The sequence below is a fragment of the Cydia strobilella genome, chromosome 14 (assembly GCF_947568885.1).
Source record: "Cydia strobilella chromosome 14, ilCydStro3.1, whole genome shotgun sequence".
NCBI classification, from domain to species: domain Eukaryota; kingdom Metazoa; phylum Arthropoda; class Insecta; order Lepidoptera; family Tortricidae; genus Cydia; species Cydia strobilella.
In genome coordinates, this window is record NC_086054.1 from 17,425,830 (window position 1) to 17,450,938 (window position 25,109).

Genomic DNA, 25,109 nt, shown 5'->3' on the forward strand with positions numbered 1-25,109 from the left:
AGCGCACCGCAAACTAATTCCTTCTCAGTTTGGCGAAACATTTTGGTTTCAAAATTTTACCTAAATGTAATTACTTTTAATTTAACTATACCAACACCGGCAACATTGTTGATTGACCAACCGATAACCTAGTACCCGTTACCATGTATTCAAATGGCGTATGCAATGTATAATCAGGTTTGTTACCGTGGTGTTCACTCATGCTCGTTGTTAATGAAACCACAATGAAGGCTACGCGAGGTTTGCTCAGTTGTGCGCACTGTTGTTACATTACGCATTGTTGGTCTACAAAGACAATAAGAGCGTAAAACTGTGGATTGCTGAATGGAAAGGGCTGAATCATTAAAGGTATCATTTGACAGCTGACCCGTGTGGTTTATATTAGAAACTATCGCTACTCAGATAAGTTGGTAACGGAGAGTCGAATGGAGTTTTTAAGTAAAACCAAACATTCCGTAGATGTGGTAGTCAAGTATAAAGAGAGAGCAAGTAAATCTAAACATTAGTTATTTATAGACTATTATTTGCTTTTTATATTTATGCGATTCCGTGCGTCGCATATATATTTATGTTGCAGGCAGTAACGTATATTACGTAACGCAATTTTCGAAGATTTTTAACCATTTTTTAAGTTTCCAATTTATTGTGATAAATTGCTCACTCTATCTATTTAACTAGATTTAGTTCAACATTTCTGTCCACAAGCCTATTGTATAAAATAAATAAAATAAATGAATAAAAATAGTTTATTTACCAAAAAATTTTACATTGATTTATTAACCTATGATCTCCACACTAGGCTAGGCCTGTCTTGTGGAGTCAGTTGAGACAATTCCAATTTTTAATTAACATTTTCCTACGCTGAAGTTTTGACATTGTGCTAATACTCTGACATTGTGCTAATACTAAATGTTATATGTTTGTTTGTTGCAGCTGGGGCGTGCGCACGAGCAGATCATCGCGCCGCTGGAGAGGTTCCGGAAGGAGCACATCGGCGCCGTCAAGGTGACAACTACATTTTTATATCCTGTGGTTGCATTTTATATGTAGAAAGTGTATTAGAAACCCTGGATTTGATGAATAATTGCATGAATTGGAATAGCAGTTGCAAGGCCTGATACTGTGGCGCAATTTGTTTTGCAAGATATTTTGGCGGGTGACTTTCACAGACGGCACTGTTTTACATATGTACAGTAGGACTTCGTTAATCCGCAAAAAACCGGCCGTTAACGGATTACAGAGGTTTCCGTTTCCGGACTATCATCTCCAATTTTGTTTATGTAATAAAAATCACTTAATTGGAACACAAAATGAAGGAGTGAATAAGCCACCAAATCTTCTGCTTTACGTTTTCGCACCTGATTTCGATGCCACTCTTAGTCGGGAAACAAATTTCAAATTTTCTAACTAAGTATCAAAGGCAGTGCACCAGCCTCGAGACGTCCGGTTTACAGAGATCACCAGATTACGGAGGGGTCCGGATCCGGATTAGCACGGCTAATATACTGTATTAATTATGTATTCGTGAACCTTACGTATTACTGAGGTCAGGCTCGACCTCCAATGTCGTGCGACTACATAATTCCCAGTATGGGATACGCGTACGATATGCAACACGCGACGAGCCCTCACGTGCGCTTGTAATTTAATGATGCGGTGTTATGCGAACTTATCACGCAGTTCAATCTCTAATTGATAGCAAATATGTTCGGTCGCGTGAGATAACGTGCGCGACGCGAGGTAAAGACCACTATATTATAACTATATTCTATAATAACTAAGGTATTATATAAGTTAATGATTAGTTATAGTTACCCTTTCGCTTCACGGCTAGTCACGGATCCGACCGTCTTTATATCGTCAAGGTAATGGACAATCTGATCCCACTAGTCTTGTCGCGTTTTATAAAAGACTTGTAACCTGCAACCATTGCAAGCTCTTTTTAATTAAGAAATATGATTGTTTACGGATTTTAAGCCATTTATAAAAACGCGACGGCTATGTATGATAAACCCTCGTGAACGTCAGCTGCCGCTCCGTTGGTGGGTTGAAAAATGGCAGCAAATAAAGTCTAAAAAAAAAGGTTAGTCTTCGCCTCCCGCTTGATACTTTGTCAGATGATAGTTTAGATGCTATTGTAAATAAACAAAATCGTCAGCCGATTGTCTCGCTGTGGAAAGACCGTCAGCTGGTCACATGAACATGTAAATAAGAAAATTATTTTCAGTCATCGGCGTCATCGCCTCCCGTTTGATACTTTGTCAAAAGATAGTTTAGATGCTATTGTTAATAAAACAAATCGTCAGCCGGTTGTACCGCGGTGGAAAGACCGTGTTACGCGTTTCGGTGGCTGCCATTCCTCAACCCACCAACGGAGCGACAGCTGACGTTCACGAGGGTTCATCATACATAGCCGTTAACCGCTATACGAGTTTTCGCCCGGGAGGCGATGACTGACAAAATTTGCGCCTGGCTCGCGGTCTAGAAGCTCCAATTTTATGACACGCAAACAAGGATCCCTGAAATTAGCTCCATGCATGATTTTATTTTTATTATTGGATTCATAATTTATATCGTTGGAACACCGGAAATGATAAAAATACTTTTGTAAACCTTAACATTATTTTATTAAAAAATATTTAAAATGTTGAAAATTTTTGAGCGGTTGAAACGCTCATAATTTTTGGCGCGAATTCGACAGAGCGTAATGACGTCACACGTTGGGCGGCCCAACTGACGTTTGCTACTAATGACACTAATCTGTCGAACGCGTGACGTCACGTGGCGTTTCGAGCGTTTCGCTCACTAGCTTTTTGCGGGCAAATTTTTGTACTTTTTATTTATAATTTTAAGTGATTAAATGGTAATTTAAAAACGGAAATGCATTTGTAACATGATATAACGGTAACAAACATACGAATAAAACATATTTCGTTCAAATATAAACTTCATGCATGAGGCTAATTGTATAGGTGTCAAATTTCATTACTGTCACTATTGTTTAAACCCTATTCAAGACCTAAAATCGGTTTTTGCTGTAACATTTTTTAGTCCTAAACATTTTTTCCTCCGTTTGTTATACTAAATTTGTATTGCATAGCAATCGTGTACCAATTATGGATCTACTGAGTTACTGATGTCTATTTTATTGAAATCCACTCCATAGTTTAGGCGCTAGAAGAAAAAATATGATTTTATATTCGGCGTCCTCTCAAGGCGGCTGTAATGATTTTTCTTTAATAAAACAAGTGTACACAGGTTATGAAGGGCAAGAGGAATCTACCGATACGTCATTTTAAAAAATCCGTCCAGTATCCTGAGCTACAGGGTGTACTGATTATCAGTATTTAAACCCATAACCCTACTTTCTGTTTAAGTCGCAGTCGAGTAAAATGTTGATATTGGGGTATAACGTGTACAAATGTATAGACAAAAGTGGAATTCATATTCCTACAAGCTTCCTATTAAGAGAATATCCCCTGAAAGGGTATAAGCGCTAAATCTAGATTCACAGCAATTATTTTTTATAACAAGATGTGTTTTTTCCGCAAAGATATTTAGGACTTTTTTGTGTAGAATTTAATAAGCTTTAAGCCTTACACCTTATTTTCACAGAGAACGTAGATTTAGAGTAAAACGCAAATTTCTCCAGGATGGTACACATTTTCCAAGATGGCTGCTATTCCTCGAGGTCCCCAAATGTCAAATAGTGTGGTCATGAAAAAGAGATCTTAAATAATTAACATACTTACCAAATTTCATAACTTTGGAAGAGATTTCGAGGTTAGTGTTAATCCGATTGTGCTAATGGCGCTGCTGACAAAAGCGCATCTGCGTCCGCCCGAGACGTGCGTGCGCATTCCGCCGTGATTAGAACACGTGAGCTGCACCGGAAGGAGGTACAACTGTCTAACACAGATGAACCAATAACATCTTACCTACTCTTTTTACTTCACTACTGCAAAGCCAAATGGTTTTTATGCAGTAAGGATATATTTGTGTCGTGTGGTTTAAAATTATGAAGCCGATTTTAAAGAAAAAGGTCGTAAAAGTTTTTTTACTTGATGAAATATTACGGGTTCTTTCTTTTAATAGGTATGATGCTATTGAGGCGTTGACACTTAACTCCTTCAGGCCGTGGTCTCTGCAAAAAAAAACTAAAATGTCTGCACAAATCTCTAGAGGGTTGGTGTAGGTTAATATAGGTTTTATTTAAATAGTTGTTTGGAGACAACATCCTTTCTTTTACGATGCCACATGTGACATTAATACTCTATCAGCATGTATGAGCTACTTGGGTAAGTGTAGTGAAGCTTAACATCGTAATAATCTGCACAGTTGGTAACTGTTGATTGCCTCCCGAGAGTCCGGACCCGACCCTCCCGTGCTATCAAAAACATATGACGAGTTTCTCGTTTGGAATGAGAAGTGACAAAACCGTATATTACTTAGATCGTAGTTGCCAGGGGGCCTAGCCAAGATGAACATCGTTGATAGAATAGAAAACAAGTATAACCTATAATATAATTGGTTCTTTTTACAGTTTTTACCCGAACTCTAGCTGTTATTGTTATGTCGTGTAACAAAATTAAATGGAAAGTGATCCCTTTTAACCGTGCTTACTCAAATAGCTGGCGTGTTTGATTAGTTGATTATCGACGTCTAAACGCGCAATTCAATAAAAAAGTAAACCTATACTTGCTCTTGCTAGACGTATTTACGAGGCACGCAGTAGCGTGTCGTAAAATGAGCATTTCAATAGCTACCAACTACTATTGACATTTCGAGACATTCTAAGACCGTATTACAAGTATTTAAGGTTTATAGTAAGTTGATTTTGTTGCTACACAGCTCTCGCCAGAAACCGCGTGTAGAGCCCATTAATGATAGGATTAAACGAACTTACCTGAAGTGAAGTTCAATCCTGATTATATGAAGTATTTAGTCCTGGATAATTTTAACAGTGTAGTAGTCTCGATCGCTGGCCAATCTGACGCGAATTTAGAGTCGCCGAGATGAAAGAAAAAAATTACCAACTGTCACGATGACATTCATATAGTTTAGAGTATTCATGCACTAAATGGGAAGTAACCATGGATTCATGGTTACTCGAGGAGGGTGGGGATACCCCTTATCCAGGACTAAATACTTCATATAATCAGGATTGAACTTCACTTCAGGTAAGTTCGTTTAATCCTATCATTATATTCGTATTTAGTCCTGGATAATTTTAACAGTGTAGATGTTTAGAGAAGATAATTAAATAATTTGTAAAAATAAATGTCTCAAAAATCTACCCAAAAACAAGCACTTGTATTTTTGGCAAGAATATGTATATCTATATATTATCTATCATGGAAACCTATACCTATCTCTATATTCCATAAAAAAATTAAAATTAAGGCTAAATAAACAAGTCGCTATGAGAAATATCAAAATCGGCTTTTGAGTTTCCTGGCAAAAAGCAGAGAAATTTTAAAAAATTCTCCGACCAATTACATGAGAATTACCAATAATAAAATTAGGTTTTGAACTTATACTACTTTAATGGGTAAATACTCTGAGAATCAGAGATTTATTTACTGCGTTCAAAGTTTTGAACATGTAAAGATAAGAGTTTTGAGTTTTGATGTAAAGATAATTCATATCTAACAAGAGCAGCAGACAGTAACAGAGTAGTTATCTGGAGCATCCCTTTATGCTTAAAACATTATGTTCTCTGGTGAGACCTACCCATATACTATGATCTTTATCTTGACCAATGTGAGACATCATAATTAGAAAATGTAAAGAAAATATGTAATAATGTACCTATATTGCGGTATATAAATATAAAGCCTCCATAAAAGAAAGAAGACATGAGAACTGTCAAAGATAAAGATAAAAGATATTTATTCGTTACTATTTATCTACCCTTTATTTTCTTGTTGCTTGTCTAAGACACATCAGACAAGGTTTTAAGACATTATGATGCTATAGTTTTCTCTTATATTATATTTGTTTATTCCAATAAATACATATTTCATTTCATTTATTTATTCATAAACAATAATAAATTGAGTCTAGACAGTCATATTTTCGGGGCATCACCCAGTAAAGGAAAAACGTGGCGTGGCAGTCTTTATTATTAATTTTTCTTATCTAAAGATTTTAAAGAGTATTGCTGTTTTAAATAAACATAAAAATAAAAGGAACTGTATTATTTGTTGAAACATGAAATATCTAAGACTGTAATTTTACTTTCAAAATCTCAAGTTGATTTATTATTTGTAACATACACCCTTAAGAAGACACTCATTGCTTCACATTCAAGCAATTAAGCGTAATAGATTGTATCATGTCCATATTTTAAAGTCTGAATACCACTCTTCTTTTCCCAGACCTGGTGTATCTTGGGAGATTAGGACATGCTCGGAGTTGTTTAAACAACTTTCAACAATAGTACTAATAAATGTACATGGTGATTAAACATTAGATAGTTTATGTTGGAAGGGATTTAAGCACCCTTATTTAAAAAGTTGTTAAGTAACCACTTAACTAAGCTAAGTAAGTAATAGTCACTTACTATGCTATAAGGGGTAATATAAATAATACATCCTACACTTAAAATATTCTAAATTGCTTCCCTATCTAAAACAAGTTTCACATTGTCTTTTAATATATTTTATTTAATGTCTATATACATCTAGGAATATAAAAAGGTGATGCTGTTAGAGATAAAGAATCATATCTTTCAATTATTTGTTCTAGTATTTCTCAACCACTACCTACTGAATCTGACAAAAGATTCTAAATGAGTTAGTAAGTAAGCAATTTGAACCGAAACAACCTATAATTTGGTTCAGATAATATAAATTCTTATTATATTGAAAATGTGTAAAATTACCAGCACATATGTATGTGGATCGGTCTGTGGCGTTTCCTGCATAATTCCATAATAAAAACCATGAATCAATTACAACATAAGCATTAGCCTTGAGAATCCGAAATACAATGAAAAACAGAAAATGACTATTCTCATTACATATCATAATTATGAGTTATTATGAACAGAAAGTTTGTCTCAAATGCTCTGTTAAATGCCACAAATAACTTCATAAATCAGTTTGGACAGTCTTACTGCTAAAAGGTCTTTCCAACTTCTGTTTGATCTATACTGAACATATTCATACAGAAAGTATATAAAAAACGATATAAATGAAATGCAACAATATGATCTGTTGTGAATTTTATTGTATTTGTGAAATTATTTCAATTCACTACTGATTATATAAATATAATTGATTAATTATATCATTACAAATAAAAATATATAGGAATTGCTCATTATGGCATAAAGCATATTTTTCTTTTTGGAATCCAATTCTTTTTTCCATCTCAGCTCTATTATCGATAAATGTCTTCATCAGGTCCATCATCATCATCATCCCCCAACCGTTTAAAGTAATTTTACAGTACCAAGAGGTATCAAACATTCGAACACTTTGGATAAGAATCTTTCTAGTACATACCTAACTAATAATGTTGTTTTATTTAATGTCTTAGGCTTAAAGTTAGTAGACCCTTCAAAACCAAACAATACCAGGTAACGGGGACACTAATATTTAAATATTGGGAAATGTGATATGACTATTGCATAATACCTATAAACCTACATTATTATCTACCTACCTACCTACTTATATAACCTACCTACCTATTTAATATTACTTACATATCCATTAAATTTCTATTTCCTTATCACAAATGTATCGAAATCTGAGCTTGTGCTAAATTGAACCCTACCATTTTGTGAAAGGGTTCCAAGCAATTGTAGGAAAAATGTTGCCACAATTTGCCTTGCCTTTATAAAAGGCCCAAAAGTTTGGTAAATAATTTAAATAAATGAGAGTTTGGAGCTTTGGACTTGCTCAGAATTTATAATTTATTGATATTAGACATCCATCCAATGGCTGACTGATTAAAATTTTCTATGTATAGTCTTTGGTATTGTAAGTACCCTTGTTCACCTACAGTTTTGTATTTTATACAACTTACTGTTCATTATCTGTAATTTGAAGGAGGAATAAACTCTTGATTTAATTCAATATATAATTCATATTTCTGAAGGAAATGGAAATTATGTCATGTTTGATTATTTTCATCAAAGGCAATTGGGCTTTGAGAACCTAAAAATTTTAATGCACAACTGACTGGGCTATCCGGGAACATATCAAGAATAAGAATAAGAAATATTATCATAATTTGTTGTGATATTTATATTTCTTGTGAGAGTGGCTAAAATAAATTAGTATTTATATTTATAATTGAATTGAATTGAGTAACCCTTAAAGGGTTATTTTTCCTTATGATATTAGAAGGAATGTATTAGTCAACATGTATGGCAATTTACCAAACTGCCTGCAAAAGGAAAAAAATTTCGTTCTAACTGCATTGATTATTACGGGAAAACTAAGAATTACTCAATAAAACATAAATTGTTCATAAAGCGACATGTGCGTTATATGGCGCGCGAAAAAGATATGGATGTCATCGTGACAGTTGGTAATTTTTTTCTTTCATCTCGGCGACTCTAAATTCGCGTCAGATTGGCCAGCGATCGAGACTACTACACTGTTAAAATTATCCAGGACTAAATACGAATATAATTGCATTAGGTACCTAAAGGTCGCCGCGACACCGGAAGCCAATCTCGTGATTGTCACGGACAATGCACTGTTAACAGTGTTAACTGACCAGTCGTAAAACTTACGTTAACGTGATAAGGTCTACCATTAGTGATTTTTGTTGCTGTTAGTATAGATAGTGCAATTTTTGTACGCCGGTGTAGCGGAGGCAGAAATATGATAGGTGTCTGTTGCGCGCTGGTCAAGGCCCAAGTGCGGAATTATTGCATTTCGCCATTGTGATTGCAAGACATTTTAAGTTGTATTTTTAAATCAAACGTTAACAGACATACTGTTAGACCGATAGTTTGATATTTATTGGTGCGATTAGATTTAATCGTTATAGCCAATGCATCTATATAAATTTATAGAATAGTTTACTTGGTTGTTTCAATCTAGTCTAGCCTTTATTATAAGGTTCTTACAGACTTTTGTAGTTCTTTGTGACGCAGTACCGTGAAGATTGATTTCTCTTATAATGAGAACCCAGACTGTCCATCTGTGGATATGGAGTAAAGTTAATAAATGTCTATGTGGTGTGATGTTTCAGGAGGGCAAGAAGAAGTTCGACAAGAAGACGGCAAAGTTCTGCCAGAGCCAAGAACGGACGCTTTCGCTCTCCACCAAGAAACAGGATAATGTCTTCCAAGAGGTTCGTACACAACACTATCACCCCAATACTCAATTTAGATACTGCAAATATCTAATTTCTATCGTTAACTTTACCGACAATCCCATATCCTTTCCAATATGTTCAATGCTATGTACACGCGTTTCGAGGACTAATAATATCCGACTAGACGTTTATATTTCTCGCCTCGCGGGATAGTTATACCAATAAACACCAGTAAACGATAAAATAAATAAATAGTGATGCATTTGTGGGGTTTCACTGCAGGCCACATCAGTCGTATGTATAAACAAACAGCCGCTATAACTTCCAACGATGTGTCACCCGATACTACTGCAGTGCATTGCTGATAATTCGTAATTGTTAGTCATAGTTATTGGTTAGGAACACAATTTTATTGTCAGTTTGTAGTCTTGTGTTGAATTCATGGTGTTGGGAAAATACTACAGCCTCTGCTATTAATTAATCTATTCTCTAAACATGCCATGACCTTTAGATAACAGTTCGTTATCATATATTTGAAGAAATACTGTCTGTTTATGTTTAGTTAGGCAGCTAGGAGAAACTTTGAAGAGACAATTTTACACGTTAAGGGGCTACCCGAGGTTTTCGTCGATTTTGGACTAGTTTTGAATCGTATCTCCTACTTTTCCACTACAGATAGAATTATAAGACAAACGGCTATCGGTTCTTCAATTTATCTCCATTTTTGTCTACCGGATTTTGAAAGAAATGAATACTTTTTTTTAAACATTGTCTAACTAAAACAACACTTTTTTTATATCTCGTTTGTTTTGAAAGATCTTACATATGCGAAATCTACATATTTGCGTTCGTCTTTGATGTCTCTAAAAACGTGTCAGAGGTTTTAATTTTAAACTAATTAACACAAAAGTTATGGCCAGAAAACCAGCTTTTTGGCCTAAAATTGTTCAACTTAGATGCCAAATATCTCGAAGATAATGAACTTTGAAGTAAATATGGGATACTATATTGCTTAAAGCCGTTGCTGTTAATGTGATAAGCTACAAAAATCATTAGAAAACTAAGGGATTCAGATCTAAGGTCATTGGGGCATTGAGATCCCCTTAACTATTATTTGATGGTGACCTCTCTTGCCTACTTTGTTCAGGTCATAAAAAACTCGTATTGCGTTAATAAGTATAAATATATTCCGTTGCGTTTGAAAATTTTGCGTAAGGATACTTAAGATAACTCTATAATTTAAATGTCGGTCAATTTTCTTAGTGGTCTTCAGTATGAGATCACATTTGAAATCCCATGTTATGTCAAGCTTACTTACAAATACGCTTCATTAAGATTTCAGCTATTTGTTCGGAGAAAGTTCGTGAAGTATTCCCCTTTTGTGCTCCCATTTATCCCACATATAGTTTCTTTGTTAGCCTTCTAGCTATGTAAAAAATCCAAATGTCTTAACATACCTTTCTCAATTTTTCTGACTATACAGCATCTTTATCCACTCCATATGGCTTATGGTTTACAGGCTGACGCAGCGATGGACATGGCCGAGCGGGACTTCTGCCAAGCCTCGCTGGAGTACGTGTTTCAGCTGCAAGCTGTCCGCGAGCGAGAGAAGTTCGAGCTGGTGGAGACGCTCCTAGGTTTCGTGTTCTCCTGGTGGACCTTCCACCACACAGCTCACGACGTGCACCACGACGCCGAGCCGCTCGTGCGCGACCTGCAGCTGCGGATCCAGCGGGTGAGTGTTGACTGCTTGCCGGTACCGGTACCGGTACATACATGACGTGACGGGTGTACTCGAGTATGGTTAATCTCCGACTTGGCTCATGAGTACCGCGATGTCACATTGGCGCCCATTGTATCTACATTGGCTTCAGTTTTGACTCTAACATAATGACACGCGACGTTTCCTAGTTTTAAAGCTTTCTATTTCCCTGATGGTTGATAGGGAGGCGTATCTTATCTCCCCCAACAAAAAGGAACGAAAATGTTTTAAAACAACCTCATCAACATAAAATCTATCTCACTATTTACTCGTAGATATTAATGGTTTTGAGAAACTTTAATTTTAGATTGTTACAATCTCTGTAAAGCTATATCTTTATACAAAAGGAACAAATCAAATGCTATCGAAGTAATAGAAGTTTAAGTGTTTGCAACGCATAGGTGACAGACGACCACTGAAGGCGCGACAGGTTAAGAATATAAGAGACGCCGATTCCTGACATATTAAGAATAGGTACAGAAGTGTCTGCGTGTGTCCGAGTTTGGCGTGCCACAGCTTCCCAACACATTCGTCAATATTTTTTTTATTAATAATCCCAGTAACAAGACATCGTGCCATATTTATTTGACAGTGTGTTCTGACTTGTTTTGTTTTATTCCTAACGCCATCATTAAACCTGTGACATTCAGCGATTGACCTGATTTCATCCGGCTTCCTTAATTGCTCGCTCACCTTTTTCTGCCTTACACTGATAAAACTTGCCATTTTATTCTACACTAGCCCGCGACTTCGTCTGCGTGCGTGGTGGTAGTAATTTGGGTAGCTTGTTTTTTGTCCAATATGCTTTTTATCGATTTCCTATACAAATTCATTTTCACCCCCTTAAAGGATGATTTAATCTAGTCTTTAAGGTGCAGCATCCAGATTTGGAAATGTGGCCTGCAAGGGCTGCAAGCATTAACATGTATTCGGAATTACCGAGTTTTATCAGTATCGGGCTTGTGTGAGTGAACACTGATCGAGTTGAGCATGCGTGTGTGTGCATGCATGCGTGTGTGTGTGCGTTGAGGGGGGTTGTGATGGTGTGCGTGTTGCAGACGCGGACCAACTTCGAGGAGACGAGCAAGCAGACCGAGTCGCTCATGAAGAAGATGATGGAGGTGCGGCAAATGGTGAGTGATTGTAGTTTTGTTCATGAGGCCAATTCAAAATTACGTTTTGATAACTAAATGATGTGTCTTTTGGTTATCATTCGCCCGTGCGTCTCGCTCGCGCTAATACATGTACAGACAGACAAGTATCAGTGAAATGTTTCGCGCGGGAAATGATAACTGAATGACTTAATTTAGATATTATTTTAATGTCAAATGTACGTTCGATTTGGCCTCCAACGTTGATCTTAGACGCACAATCCTATGCATATTTGTGTCCTGCGGTAAATCAGCGCTACAGACTTTTTTACAAAAGCATTCTGAGCTTTAGGTCTGAAAAATATAGAAAAACATGAGTGAGGAGCGTTTTGCAGCTTGTAAGTGAATTTATAATCTGGGCCACAGATTCAGGGGCTCTCTGTTGCATCTCTATAATGTTGACTTTTATCAAAATGAGCTTTTAGAGAGTTTGAGGGTTTGTTTTATCCATGCAATATCCGTCTGTGTTTGCAGAATAAAGAAGTGGAAGCGGAGGAGACGGGCGACGCCGTGGACGCGTCGCGCGCCGGCTACCTGTACCTCATGGAGAAGAGTGAGTGTTACACACAGTGCAGTGTAGAACACGAACACGAACACTCGTATTAGCACTTAGCTTTTGTCGTCTGCGAATTACTCCATAATAGATGGCCACCATGGTGAAAAGTAAGAAGAGAAGGAACAAAAAAGATAACTATGATTTTTTGAAACCTTTAAAGGTGGGAACCTTAAAGGCCGTCAACGCCATTGACGCAGGTTCTGGTTTTGCAGGTGACGGGTGACGGGAATTGCATACCATCAGGAGATTCGTTTGCTTATTTGTTTACCCAAATTCTAGGCGCTTGTAGTCGTTAATAATAGTCCCGTTTAGTCTTGCAGTGATTCCATATGACCGGGGATTATTTTGACTATAGTCCCGTTAAGTCTTTCATGTTTCAAGGGTTATTTTGATAATTTTGTGAACGTGTTTTTTGCAGAGGCGTTTGGCACGGCGTGGAGCAAGCACTACTGCACGTACGAGAAAAATTCGCGCACGTTACGATTGCTTCCCTACTCGCAAATCAACCCGAAAACTGTAAGTAATGAGAAAGTATCTATTAACTATAATAGTTCAGTACTGTACTGTTGACCTCTTTATGCTTAGTTTCCCGCGTTTGTATGCGAGTCGAGTATATATTACGTTTCGTTTTACGCGTGCTATTTGTTGCCGTGACATTTCGCCAGGCGTTAAGGCACCGCGATCGCGATTAATAATTTCGTGGTTCAACTCATCGCTTTCAATTTGTATCAGAAATTTGTAAGACGGTTAATGTCAATTGTCGAGTTTAAATCGAAATTACAACAATACATGGTCAAAAACTTTCTTAGTATGAGTTAGAGTCTGTTCGGAAAGTGAAGCATCGTGGCAGAAACGGGAACTAACATTATCAATTTTATATGGCAATCAAACCCAAATGACACCTGTCTTGTAAAAAGTAAACAAACTTATGTCGTTTATGTGTCTTTGCGTTTATAATTAAAAAAAAACACAATTTATTTGTGAAAATAATGCCGATACGGGGTAAAAACCTTAAACAGTTCCACGAGGGAAATTATATATAATATAATACGATTTTGTCAGAGTGAAAAAGCGGCTAAAAGTCCCATTATCGACTTACAAAAAGTCACAGAACGTTTGTCCGCTATGACGGGTATTTACCAATGTATTTACGATGTATTTCATATTAAATCATTAGTATTTATTACCAATTTAATAGTGCCCCTAAGTAGTTAGTCTCGGACACAAATTCAGTAAGTATTTTCATTCATAATATATTAATTTACATATGTAGGCATTACAGGTCATTTATGATTTTAAAATAACTGCCGAACAGTTTTGATACTTTGCCATTTTATGCATAATTATATTTTTTTAGGAGTGAGTAAATATACGTTTTTAATTAAAATATTTCTTTTTAAGTTTGTATACTTGTATATTTGAAGTGCCACAATTATTTCAAATTTAAATTAAGGACGCTAAGCACGAAGAATATTGCACAATGTATGCGCTTGCGATAGATTGGTAATGGCGGGTCAATGTATTAATTGTAATTGGTCAATGGGTTAATATATTGGTATGCGGGCAAATGTTGTAGTACAATGAAGAATCATGCTTAGTGTCCTTTCCTTAGTTTTAGTAATAATTTTTCGGCGTAGCAAAGTATCGTAAGGGAAGGGAACCGGACTGATCCCAATAATGCTTAGTTGTGCAGTGTTTTTAACTTTTTATATCCCAAATACAAAAATGACATGTTGCCAAATTCCTACCCAATCTACCCATCTGGATTTATAATAAAATGACTGTTGAACTGAGCAGATTAGGTAGTTAGATCATGACAAGTCTGCAACAATTTTGATAGCACATAAGCACACGCAGTGCAAGTGTTATTTTAAAGTCAAACTTCTATTAAATTACGACTTCTATATATTAAATAACACTTGCACTGCGTGTGCTATCAAAATTGTTGCAGACGTATCTTGGTCTTGGTTTTGTACTAAAATGACAGTTGGATTACGCAAATTAATAACTTCCGTGAAAATTAGTGCCTGACCCTGAGCTAATTATAAGGATTAGGTTGCCTATCCAACAGCGCAGCGGCCGTGCCAAAAACGTCGGGACAACGGAATCAAGTATCAAGATGATAAGTATCGTACTATATTTAGGTAACATGTTGACAGCATAGCAAAAACCACAAAATAGCACAGGAACGCCCTCAAATAGCACAGGAACGCCCTCAAATAGCACAGGAACGCCCTCAAATAGCACAGGAACGCCCTCAAATAGCACAGGAACGCCCTCAAATAGCACAGGAACGCCCTCAAATAGCACAGGAACGCCCTCAAATAGCACTGGAACGCCCTCAAATAGCACAGGAACGCCCTCAAATAGCACAGGAACGCCCTCAAATAGCACAGGAACGCCCTCAAATAGCACAGGAACGCCCTCAAATAGCACTGGAACGCCCTCAAATAGCACAGGAACGCCCTCAAATAGCACAGGAACGCCCTCAAATAGCACAGGAACGCCCTCAAATAGCACTGGAACGCCCTCAAATCCCACGACGCTTCACTTTCCGAACAGACTGGTAACCCGTCTTTCCCGTGGACGTCATAAATAAATTTAATCAAAGATAGATATAACTCCGTAATAGATGGATACAGTCTAAGGAAAAAACGTGCCTGGAAAAATCACGAAAATTTGATTCTCGATCAGAGGGCGCCACTAGTTTTGGCCTACACTCGTATAGAGGGCGTTGACCGTTTCGTTTGTTATTTATAATTTTAACGCATATCAGTGAAAGAACATGGGTCAAAATCATAAAAATAATTAATGCAAATAAAAAAAATCATTTATCCATATTTAAATACATTTTATCGTATTTTTATAAATATTTATTTTTAGTTTTAAAGTGTGTCGACAGATGGCAGTGAATTTGCTGGGGTTACAAAATTTACTATGACAGTACCGCTCTAGTATAAGTTACTCTATGATTTAATATACTGTCCGCGCGCCAATTCCGTGCATTCGGAGGCTGAGGAAGAGGGGGGGTGTGCGCCGCGCCCGTACGTATAAAATGACACCAGTCACCATCACTCTGTCATGACGCCCAACATTCCTAACATTTGTCAGCCGTGCACGGAATTCGCGCGCGGACAGTATAGCCTAATTATCTCTTCGAGATCTTTAACTTTTATATCCACCATCGGAAACCCGTTTTTCGGACGTTTGCGACCCCCGTAAATCGGGAGTTTACGAGGAGTATATTTAAGAAACTAAATGGTCATGGGCAGGTCATGTATGTAGAATGCCAAGTAATAGATGGGCAAAAATAACAACAGAGTGGGTGCCCAGATATAGAAAAAGGAAAAATCATAGACCTAAACTTAGATGGAGAGACGATCTGAAGAGTTATGACAGACACTGGTGGAGATCAGCTCAAGACAGAAAAAAATGGGAACGTTTGGGGGAGGCCTTTGCGCGCAAAGCGCCATGCAATTAATTAATGTATATAATTTATATCTAATTCATTATTTTAATCATAATTAAAATGGAAAAAATATTATAAATAATTAAATTTTAAAAGTTATTAATAATTAAAATTTAAAAGTTATTATTATAGATAGCTGTAAATGTAAATTTACTACTTATAAAAATATACTATTTGCATGTTATGTTACCTGTACCTGCTATGCAGTTAAATGTAAAAAAAAAAAAAAAAGTATTGTTATGTTAAATTGCATGAAATAAAAGGCTATTATTATTATTATATTTAAGAAAACATGAATTTTTTTAATAAGGTAAGAAATATTCCAAAAAATAAATCTAAATAGTTTATTGATACAGTGAATCTTATGATTAAAACAAGGTTAAGTGAACTTATTCTAGTTAAACACTGCTCGATGTTGTCGCAAGATATAGAAATTGCCCGTGACACCTGCACTAGGCTATGCCTGTCTCGCAGGATGGCACTTTTCCTAGTTGGACAGTTCTCTATTGCTTAAGCGCTAAAGAATACACTACTATAAGCTAAAATACCAAAAATGCATGCTACACTACAGTTTACTACTTGGGGGGTGAATCTTGAAAAATCAGCGGTTCGGGCTGTGTGTTGTTGATATGTCAGTTTTCTTCTTTTATATATTTAGATAGATTTGTCTATCGTCCGTATATTTAAGGCAGTATTTAATTCTTGTCGTACTAATCGGCACTTTGATGTACATTGCACAGACGGCGCCAGAGCGGACGGAGAGCGTGTGCGTGTGCGGCGCGCGGCGCGCGGCCGACACGGAGAGGCGCTTCTGCTGGGACGCGCTGCCGGCCGAGCGCGAGCGGCCGCCGCTCACGCTGCAAGCTCTGTCCGAACGAGACCGCAATGCGTGGCTCCGGGCGCTCAGTCCACAGGTATGTGACGTGACACACCGACGAACTTGGACCATAAATAGATTTCATTTAACACTGGTTTCTATTAGCACGTCTTCTCATCTTGCCGTTTTACAGATCAATTTTTTGAAAACAGACTCACTAAATCCCCCGAGACGTCCCTTCCCTTCGGGACATCCCGGTGTCAATCTATGGATATGATAGAGGTCTCTCTCTAAATACCTAAATATTAACAAAAAAAAAAAGACTAAATTAGTAATGATTTTTTTTTTGATGGACGTTTAGGTAAACGCGCGTAAAGCACTGATTTGGTCGCTCTTATTTGTAAATTTCGTAAAGTTTGGACGACTAAAAATAGTAATGTGTACTCGACCTTTTACAGACTACATTTTTATTATTATGACTTTGAAGTAGTGTAAATGAAAGTTAGACAAAATCAATTTTCTCCAGAAATTACTTCAAAACAAGTGTCAAATTCTCTGAGAATCGACTTAATTTCAACGTAATTTTGATACTTAAACAATCTACCACATGTGCTGAAACTGTTCTTATACATCATTTTGTATAATTAACCACCATAATTGTTTGATGATTTTTTTAAATCTATCAATTTTACATTTTTTGCTCCAAAATTGTTAACGGGCTCTTAAGTAGGGAGTGGTACTACGTTACAGACGGGCGACACGGAGCTGGGGCTGGGGTGCGCGCGGGCGGGGGGCGCGGGGGAGGCGGGCGCGCAGGCGCAGCTCGACGACGCGGGCTTCGCCTTCGTGCGCCGGCTGGTGCACGTGCTCGAGGAGCGGGGGCTCGAGGAGCAGGGCTTGTACAGGTCAGTTTACAACTAACCTAACCTAACCTAACCTAACCCTCGTACTATACTGCCGTGTGCCGTGTGCCGTGCTGAGCCATCACCCTGCATCCGATCCGCACGTCGCTCCGACGTCCGAGCGGGATTATAATCCACGCATAGTGTTGTCTCGCTTAAACATTAGAGCGACGTGCGAATCGAATGCAGTCGTGTGCCATGCACCACAAATTGACTCTGTAGAGGTTTGCAACCTTTACTGCCCTTTGATCTAACATTTAAATTTAGAATCTGATTTCGCTGTCAGATGGAACGGGTGTGCGGGCTGGCATTTCAGAAGAGGCAGTCATTAAAAGGCTAGCCGAATATTGTAACGTAGCTAAAATACATGAAAAAATATAAAGAATACCAACGAAGTGTGTTTATAGTTGTTCAACTTTCGTCTGAATATCGGTTTTAGATGACATCTCTGTTAGCCTTTAATATTGTTATAGTTTAGTCAGAATTATTCCTGAGTATAACTGGGTTTTTGTCATAAATGAGTTATGCCATAATTTTTATAGTCATTAATTTAATTCGCATAAAATTTTAAGTCATATGCTTGATATCTACAATTGTTTTTCGTTCGAAGTATTGTGCATAGTATTAATATAGACATCAAAAATTAAGTCATATATTTAGTGGTCATAATATGTTTTGTTTTCATAATCGGTTCAATGAAGTTCAATGAAGACCGGATAGTACAATTCTAAACTAAAATTATAAAAACAATGTCTAGAGGCAAGTCTCCAGGTCATGACGGGCTCAGCATTGAGCATTTGCAGTATGCGGGCTCACACCTGCCTAGACTTTTGGCCATGCTGTTTAATCTGTGTATTAAACACATACCTACCAAAGGAGCTAATGAGAACGGTAGTAGTGCCGATTATTAAGGACAAGACGGGTGATATTGGAGATAAATCCAACTACCGACCTATCTCATTGGCTACTGTTATCGCCAAGGTGTTTGACGGCCTGCTTAACAGACATCTAGATATTCATGCTAAGCTACATGATAACCAGTTCGGGTTTAGACCCAAACTCTCAACAGAAAGCGCCATTGTTTGTCTAAAGCATGCCGTCAAATACTATACCGACAGAAGTACGCCTGTTTACGCCTGCTTTCTCGACTTGTCGAAGGCATTTGATCTGGTTTCCTATCATATGTTATGGGAAAAGCTCGACAAGATTAAGCTACCTCTAGAGCTCATCCGGATATTTCAATTTTGGTATGGAAACCAGATCAATCATGTCAGGTGGGGGGAGGGTGTTTCGGATGGGTACAGGTTGGAGTGTGGCGTGAGACAGGGGGGGCTGAGCTCGCCCACACTGTTCAACCTGTACGTTAACGATCTGATTGAGGTGCTCAGCAGCCGTCATGTCGGTTGTCACATTGACGGGGTTTGCTTCAACAATATTAGCTACGCAGACGACATGGCGTTGCTGAGTGCATCTGTTGGAGGTCTCCGCGAACTCATTAGTCTTTGCGAGCAGTTTGCCAGTAGTCACGGCCTTAAATATAACGCTAAGAAAAGCGAGCTAATGATTTTCAGAGCGGGGACGAAATGCCCATTTGAGATACCTCCTGTACATCTTTGCGGGGTCCCCTTAAAGCGTGTTCATCGGTTCAAATACCTGGGCCATGTGCTAACTGACGACCTTAGGGACGACGAAGATATTGAACGGGAGCGGAGAGCGTTGTCAGTCCGAGCCAATATGATAGCCCGCAGGTTTGCTCGTTGTTCTTTAAACGTTAAAATTACACTTTTCCGTGCATATTGTACCACTTTTTACACGAGCAGCCTGTGGGTTAAATACACACAGAAGGCATACAACGCTCTCCGTGTTCAATACAATAATGCGTTAAGGGCGCTGCTGCGTTTGCCGAGGTTTTGCAGCGCCTCGGGAATGTTCGCGGAGGCGCGTGTGGATTGTTTTTACGCCACCATGCGCAAGAGAGCAACCTCAGCAGCGCGGCGTGTGCGCGCCAGCGGCGGCGCCCTGCTGGCTGGCAGTCGTCGCCGACAGGCTTGACGGTCCATTTATGGGACACTGGTTGTCATTGCATGCACCAGTGTCCCATAACTGGGCTAAATGACGTAGGGTACTTAGTTAAGTTATATTTTAGTAATCATTGTTGACATTCTTCTTTTTATTTTGCTTTTATTATTATTTTGTGTCGTCATGTGCTTGTAGTATGGGCTGAAAGCCTGAAATAAACGATATTTTATTTTATTTATTTATTTTTATTTATAATTGTTACAAAGCGTGAGTAATACGAGTGTAAACTCATTATTTCCAATGTACTCGTTTGCAGCAGTAATTGTGTTTTTACTTCCGGGACTTGCGTCTCTAATCGTATAAGACGCGTGTTTATTTGATCCTCTCTCACAGGGTGGCGGGCGTGGCGTCCAAGGTGTCCCGCCTGGTGTCGTGCGCGGGGGTCGCGGGGGGTCGCCTGCCCGCCGCGCTGGCGGACCCGCTAGAGTGGGAGAGCAAGACGCTCACGTCGGCGCTCAAGAGCTACCTGCGCGCGCTGCCCGAGCCGCTCGCCACGCACGCGCTGCACGAGCGCTTCCTCGCCGCCGCCAAGCTGGAGTCGCGCCACGAGCGCGTGCACGCCGTCGCCGCGCTGGTGGCGCAGCTCCCCACCAGGAACAGGGACATGCTGCGGCTGGTCGTCGACCACTTGAGGTGAGCGGAGCCGACACCGACCGACCTGCCCTAATACTCCTCACCTCGACCGACTAAAGGACCGAGTGAACCAGAAATTGACGCAGCGTATACTCCGATTACGTATAGATTAGATATATTTATTTCTTAAAGAAAAGACAGTATTTTACACAAAAGGATAATACGATCTGATTCCATTGAATCTAGCAGAAATAAGTATTTTAAATAAATTTAACCCGGTTTTCCGGCCCTAGCGTTGTCACGTTTTAAAATCGACCCGCGTGTATGTTTTTACACTAATTTTACTTTTTAATCCGATTAAAATATTTCGGGCATTCGGATATACGTTAGTGTGAGTGACGACTCTGAAGGAATATTTTAAATTATGATATCGTCTGGATTTCACGGAATTATATCGTGATATTAATTCTGTAAATAGAGACATGTTTAATCGATCCTTTTGTGTCGGAATCGCGATCTATACGGCGGAATTACGGAGTAAAAAATAATTAAAAATCATAAAAAAACAATATACCTACTAAACTGTTCACGGTCTCGTAACGAATATTTGTATAAAAATTAAGCATATCATTTACAATACTTGTTGTATTACCAGAAATATAATAGGCCGGTTAGTTTTATGACAATTAATTATTTTTCAATTTTCTTCACCTACACCCGGGTCAACTTTGACATCTGAAAATTTGATACTAGAAAATTCTTGCAAGCCGGAGGAAAACCTTTGTCGTCAATGACTTATTTATTCTAATGTGTAATCAAATCAAATATTATTGTTCTGTAAACCATAAAATTTCATTGTCTTAATTTATGTTTGTGTAGAAATTTTATAATAACTAAATTAGGTGTTAAACAAATAAGTAGTAAATAAGTTTAATTGGGGTGTAGACGGGTAGCGGCGCGTGCGGACCGCAACCTGATGACGCCGTCCAACCTGGCCGTGTGCTTCGGGCCCACGCTGCTGCGCGCGCCGCGCGAGTCCGTGGCCGCCATCTTGGACCTCAAGTTCTACAACGTGCTGGTGGAGACCCTGCTCGACCACGCCGACCAGATCTTTGCGCACTCTCCGCACCCGCACCCGCACCCGCACCCGCAGGGACCTAACCTGCAGCAGGCTACGCCATCGCAGAATGGCCTCAGGTTAGTCTACTTATTTCTTTATACGGTTTTTTTTAACGTGTGAATACATTGCACATTAATATGTCTGAACCGGTTTTTACTCCGGGCCAGATGTCTCCAATCTACGATCCGCGGGCTGGCTCCGCTCAGCCTTTTTCTTTTTTTTTTGTCGCAGGGGTAAATACATTTACGTATCTCACCCCCGGGCTACGAAGGCCCGTCGGGTTGGGGATGGGGTGGTATGTGGAACTCGCTCCTCCCGTACTCACTCTGTTACTCAGAGGGAGGGGAGGAGAATACCCACCGACTTCCCCTGCGGCGTTCGTTACCCTCTCTGTCGTTATTGGGGAGCATCATGGGGTCACGAATATTCTACTACGATGTTCCCCCGGCTGCCCCAGCTAATTTACCGGGGGCACCCTCGCGCCGAAGGAGGAGGGATTGTGTGAAGCTACAACCCCTCCCCTCCCCAGACGTGTAGAGGCTCATCTGCGGGTTCCCAATCCACGGCTTTACCGGGGAAGAAGGCGGTTAATATATGTACCTCCTTCTTCCCCTTCGCCTGCGCCGTAGCGGGTGCACTCTTACATTCCAGACAATGAAATGAAAAAGACAGCATCTTTTGCCTATAAAAAAATATGTATAAAAGCCATTTTCTTTTATTTGACTGAATAATTGAATAACGTAACCTTGTTATGTATCCGCGTAAGAGTAGATGATTTCTTTTGTTTTTCAAGAGCATTTTTGTCACTCATTGAGATTTTTAACAAATTTTCGGAAATATGTACACTTGAGAGCAACGTAACGCAAGTGAATAAAAAATATGGTCTGTTTTCTTTGCTTACCAGTGTCTACACGTTACTCCAGCCGGGCTAGCACATGATTGGCGCGGCAGTATCTCGCCGCGAGATAGACTACCCGTCTTTTACTAACTGTATGAATTAAAGAGGGACGGGTAGTGTATGTTGCGGCGAGATACTCTCGCGCCAATCATGTGCTATTCACTTCAATTCAATTTATTTGTTTCAGACATAATTAGTCCATAGAAATGTTAGTAACAAACAAAACTTATTTTCTACGTTAGCAACTTACAGACTACTTAAAATATGTTATATACAGTACCTCTTCACTCCATATGAATGGAATGGTATGTGCTAGCCCGGCTGATAACGTTGAATAGTTCTACCCACAGATTTATGAATACAAGGAGATCGGACATGCCGGCCGATTTGTATTGAGTTCGCCAGTCGCAGTTCTTTACCCCCCGACCCCCACACAAAGCACGAGTCATTCGCGTATCACGCTCAAATATGCAAGTGTTAAAGATGCAAGTAGACACTAGACAAACGAATGAACGAAGTTTGAAGAAGAGGTTTGCGGGACCTCTTTGCCGTCTCTAGTATTCTATGCTCTGAGGTACTACCCTTTGCTTTCAAGATGGAGGAAGCAGCCGGTAATCATTTTACACCGCGCATTGTCTAACTCGGAAACGGGTTGAAGGGTGATGTACGCACCGGAGTTCACCTATTTAAATCATTACCCATTCATAACCCACAAAACACCGGAAACGGAATACAAACGAGGTTATAACAAATACTACCCCCTTACGTCACGCTCCACTTCCTGGAGGATTATTCTGATTGTAATTATGGGTTACGGATTTGATTCGAATTTGTTTTTGACATGGTCTGTCCGCTGTCAACTATGACATTTCTGGTTAAAGAAATCACATTAGGCAGCTGTCAGATCGTATCCATGTCAATAAAACATTTACAGTGACATCATTTTAATGACATGAAAAACAAATGGCAACATTTATAAATACAACAAATACAAACAAAATACGAATAATTGAAAACAACAGCTAAACCTGTGTAAACATTACGTTATTGTTAGGTTTGAGGTTAGGACAGAGAAATGATACACGCACACGGACACGTCGGTGTTCCTAACTAACTAACGTTTATTGCTCCGCGATATACATGCATACGTATGTAGGTAGTGTGAAGCTTTTTGCATGGTTACTCTAAATTATTCCCAACACAACAATGGAGGTACTTACAGGTACTCTGACTTAACCAGTCCTTTGCGGTGCGTCCTCTTTGACCGCCTCAACCCAAGTGAACGAGTCTGTCCCCGTTACTCCGTGCCCCACCATTTGCTAAAACTCCCGTGTTGCCAACAGTATAATGTTACTTTCCCAGCTACCCCTGTATTAATCGGGGTAACGTACTAATGTTGCCACAGTAGAATTATTATTTAACTGCTATCTTAAATGTTAACATAAATAAATCATGACAGTAGGTACTTATTTATAGATATGGAAACAAATGGACACTGCGTAACAGGCTATTATATAATACGCTAATACAACTATAGCTAGATACAAATATGTATTAATCTTAACTCTCCCTTACACTAAATTCAAAAATAATCGCCAAAGTTAAAGGGCTTTCGAGGCCTCGTATTCTACCTATCTCTACCTCGTATTCTATCTACACCAATATTAATCCTTACAGTTATAATAACTTTAGATTAAATCAAAGCATAATTAACCAGTCAATATATCAAATTCATAACCATGCAGTTAGGTATTACAATCAGAATAAGCCTCCTAAGGACTTTCATTATAGATACAGGAGGTAGGGGGTGGGGGCGGCGGAGGCACACCTGCGCGTGTGCGCCAGGTGCGCGACGCCGGCCACTGCGCAGTGCGCACGCAACGCAACTATTGGATGTGCACGCTGCGCTGTATGCATTTAACCTTGCACGGTTGGCGTATGAATTGTCTTTTCTACCTTTGCCCCCTTTAACCTGGACGCAGCGCAATACTTTGATGCGCGTCACTATTACGCAAACGTTTCGTCTTATTGATAATTTACAAGGCTGGGCTTGAAAATGGGTGTGTGCGCTGTATACTGTATGCATTTAACATTGCATTGTTGGGGTGTGAATTTAATCAGAACTTAATGGTGGGTGACTTTTAACAACATTTGGTTGCCTTTGTCCTCTTGAACTTGACTGAGTGCAGCATATGTATTTCCGTACACGTCACTACGTGTTGTTGCACATCACTCATGAGATGTTACGTCATTAACATCTCATCAATAATTTTCAAGTCAAGGTGTTTCAAAGTTCACGACCAATATATTCTGCGGAGAGTCAACGCGAACGGATCTCAGCACTCTCTGCTTGAAAATCGAGAACTATATAGAGGTACTCCGACACCTTTCCGTAATATGTCGAGCGTAGTGAATATTAAAAATACTTACTTGAGTAAAAATGTTATGAGTAAGCTATTGATATGCTGTGCCCTTACAGGGTCCATGTGAGACATTGTAT

At 38.9% G+C, this 25,109-nt stretch overlaps 1 protein-coding gene across 1 annotated transcript in view; it reads left to right on the forward strand.

Annotated features, from left to right (window-relative positions):
- The window catches only part of LOC134747176 (rho GTPase-activating protein Graf), a gene marked incomplete at its 3' end in the record, with an annotated part of 35,673 nt that extends 13,885 nt beyond the window's left edge, over window positions 1-21,788 (forward strand). The window contains exons 3-12 of the mRNA XM_063681755.1: window positions 934-1,005; window positions 9,217-9,318; window positions 10,802-11,017; window positions 12,103-12,177; window positions 12,670-12,748; window positions 13,170-13,267; window positions 16,961-17,134; window positions 17,788-17,942; window positions 20,352-20,651; window positions 21,537-21,788. Coding sequence (XP_063537825.1) covers window positions 934-1,005; window positions 9,217-9,318; window positions 10,802-11,017; window positions 12,103-12,177; window positions 12,670-12,748; window positions 13,170-13,267; window positions 16,961-17,134; window positions 17,788-17,942; window positions 20,352-20,651; window positions 21,537-21,788 — 1,523 coding nt within the window. The remainder of the gene's footprint in view (window positions 1-933; window positions 1,006-9,216; window positions 9,319-10,801; window positions 11,018-12,102; window positions 12,178-12,669; window positions 12,749-13,169; window positions 13,268-16,960; window positions 17,135-17,787; window positions 17,943-20,351; window positions 20,652-21,536) is intronic.
- Window positions 21,789-25,109: the final 3,321 nt, after the last annotated feature.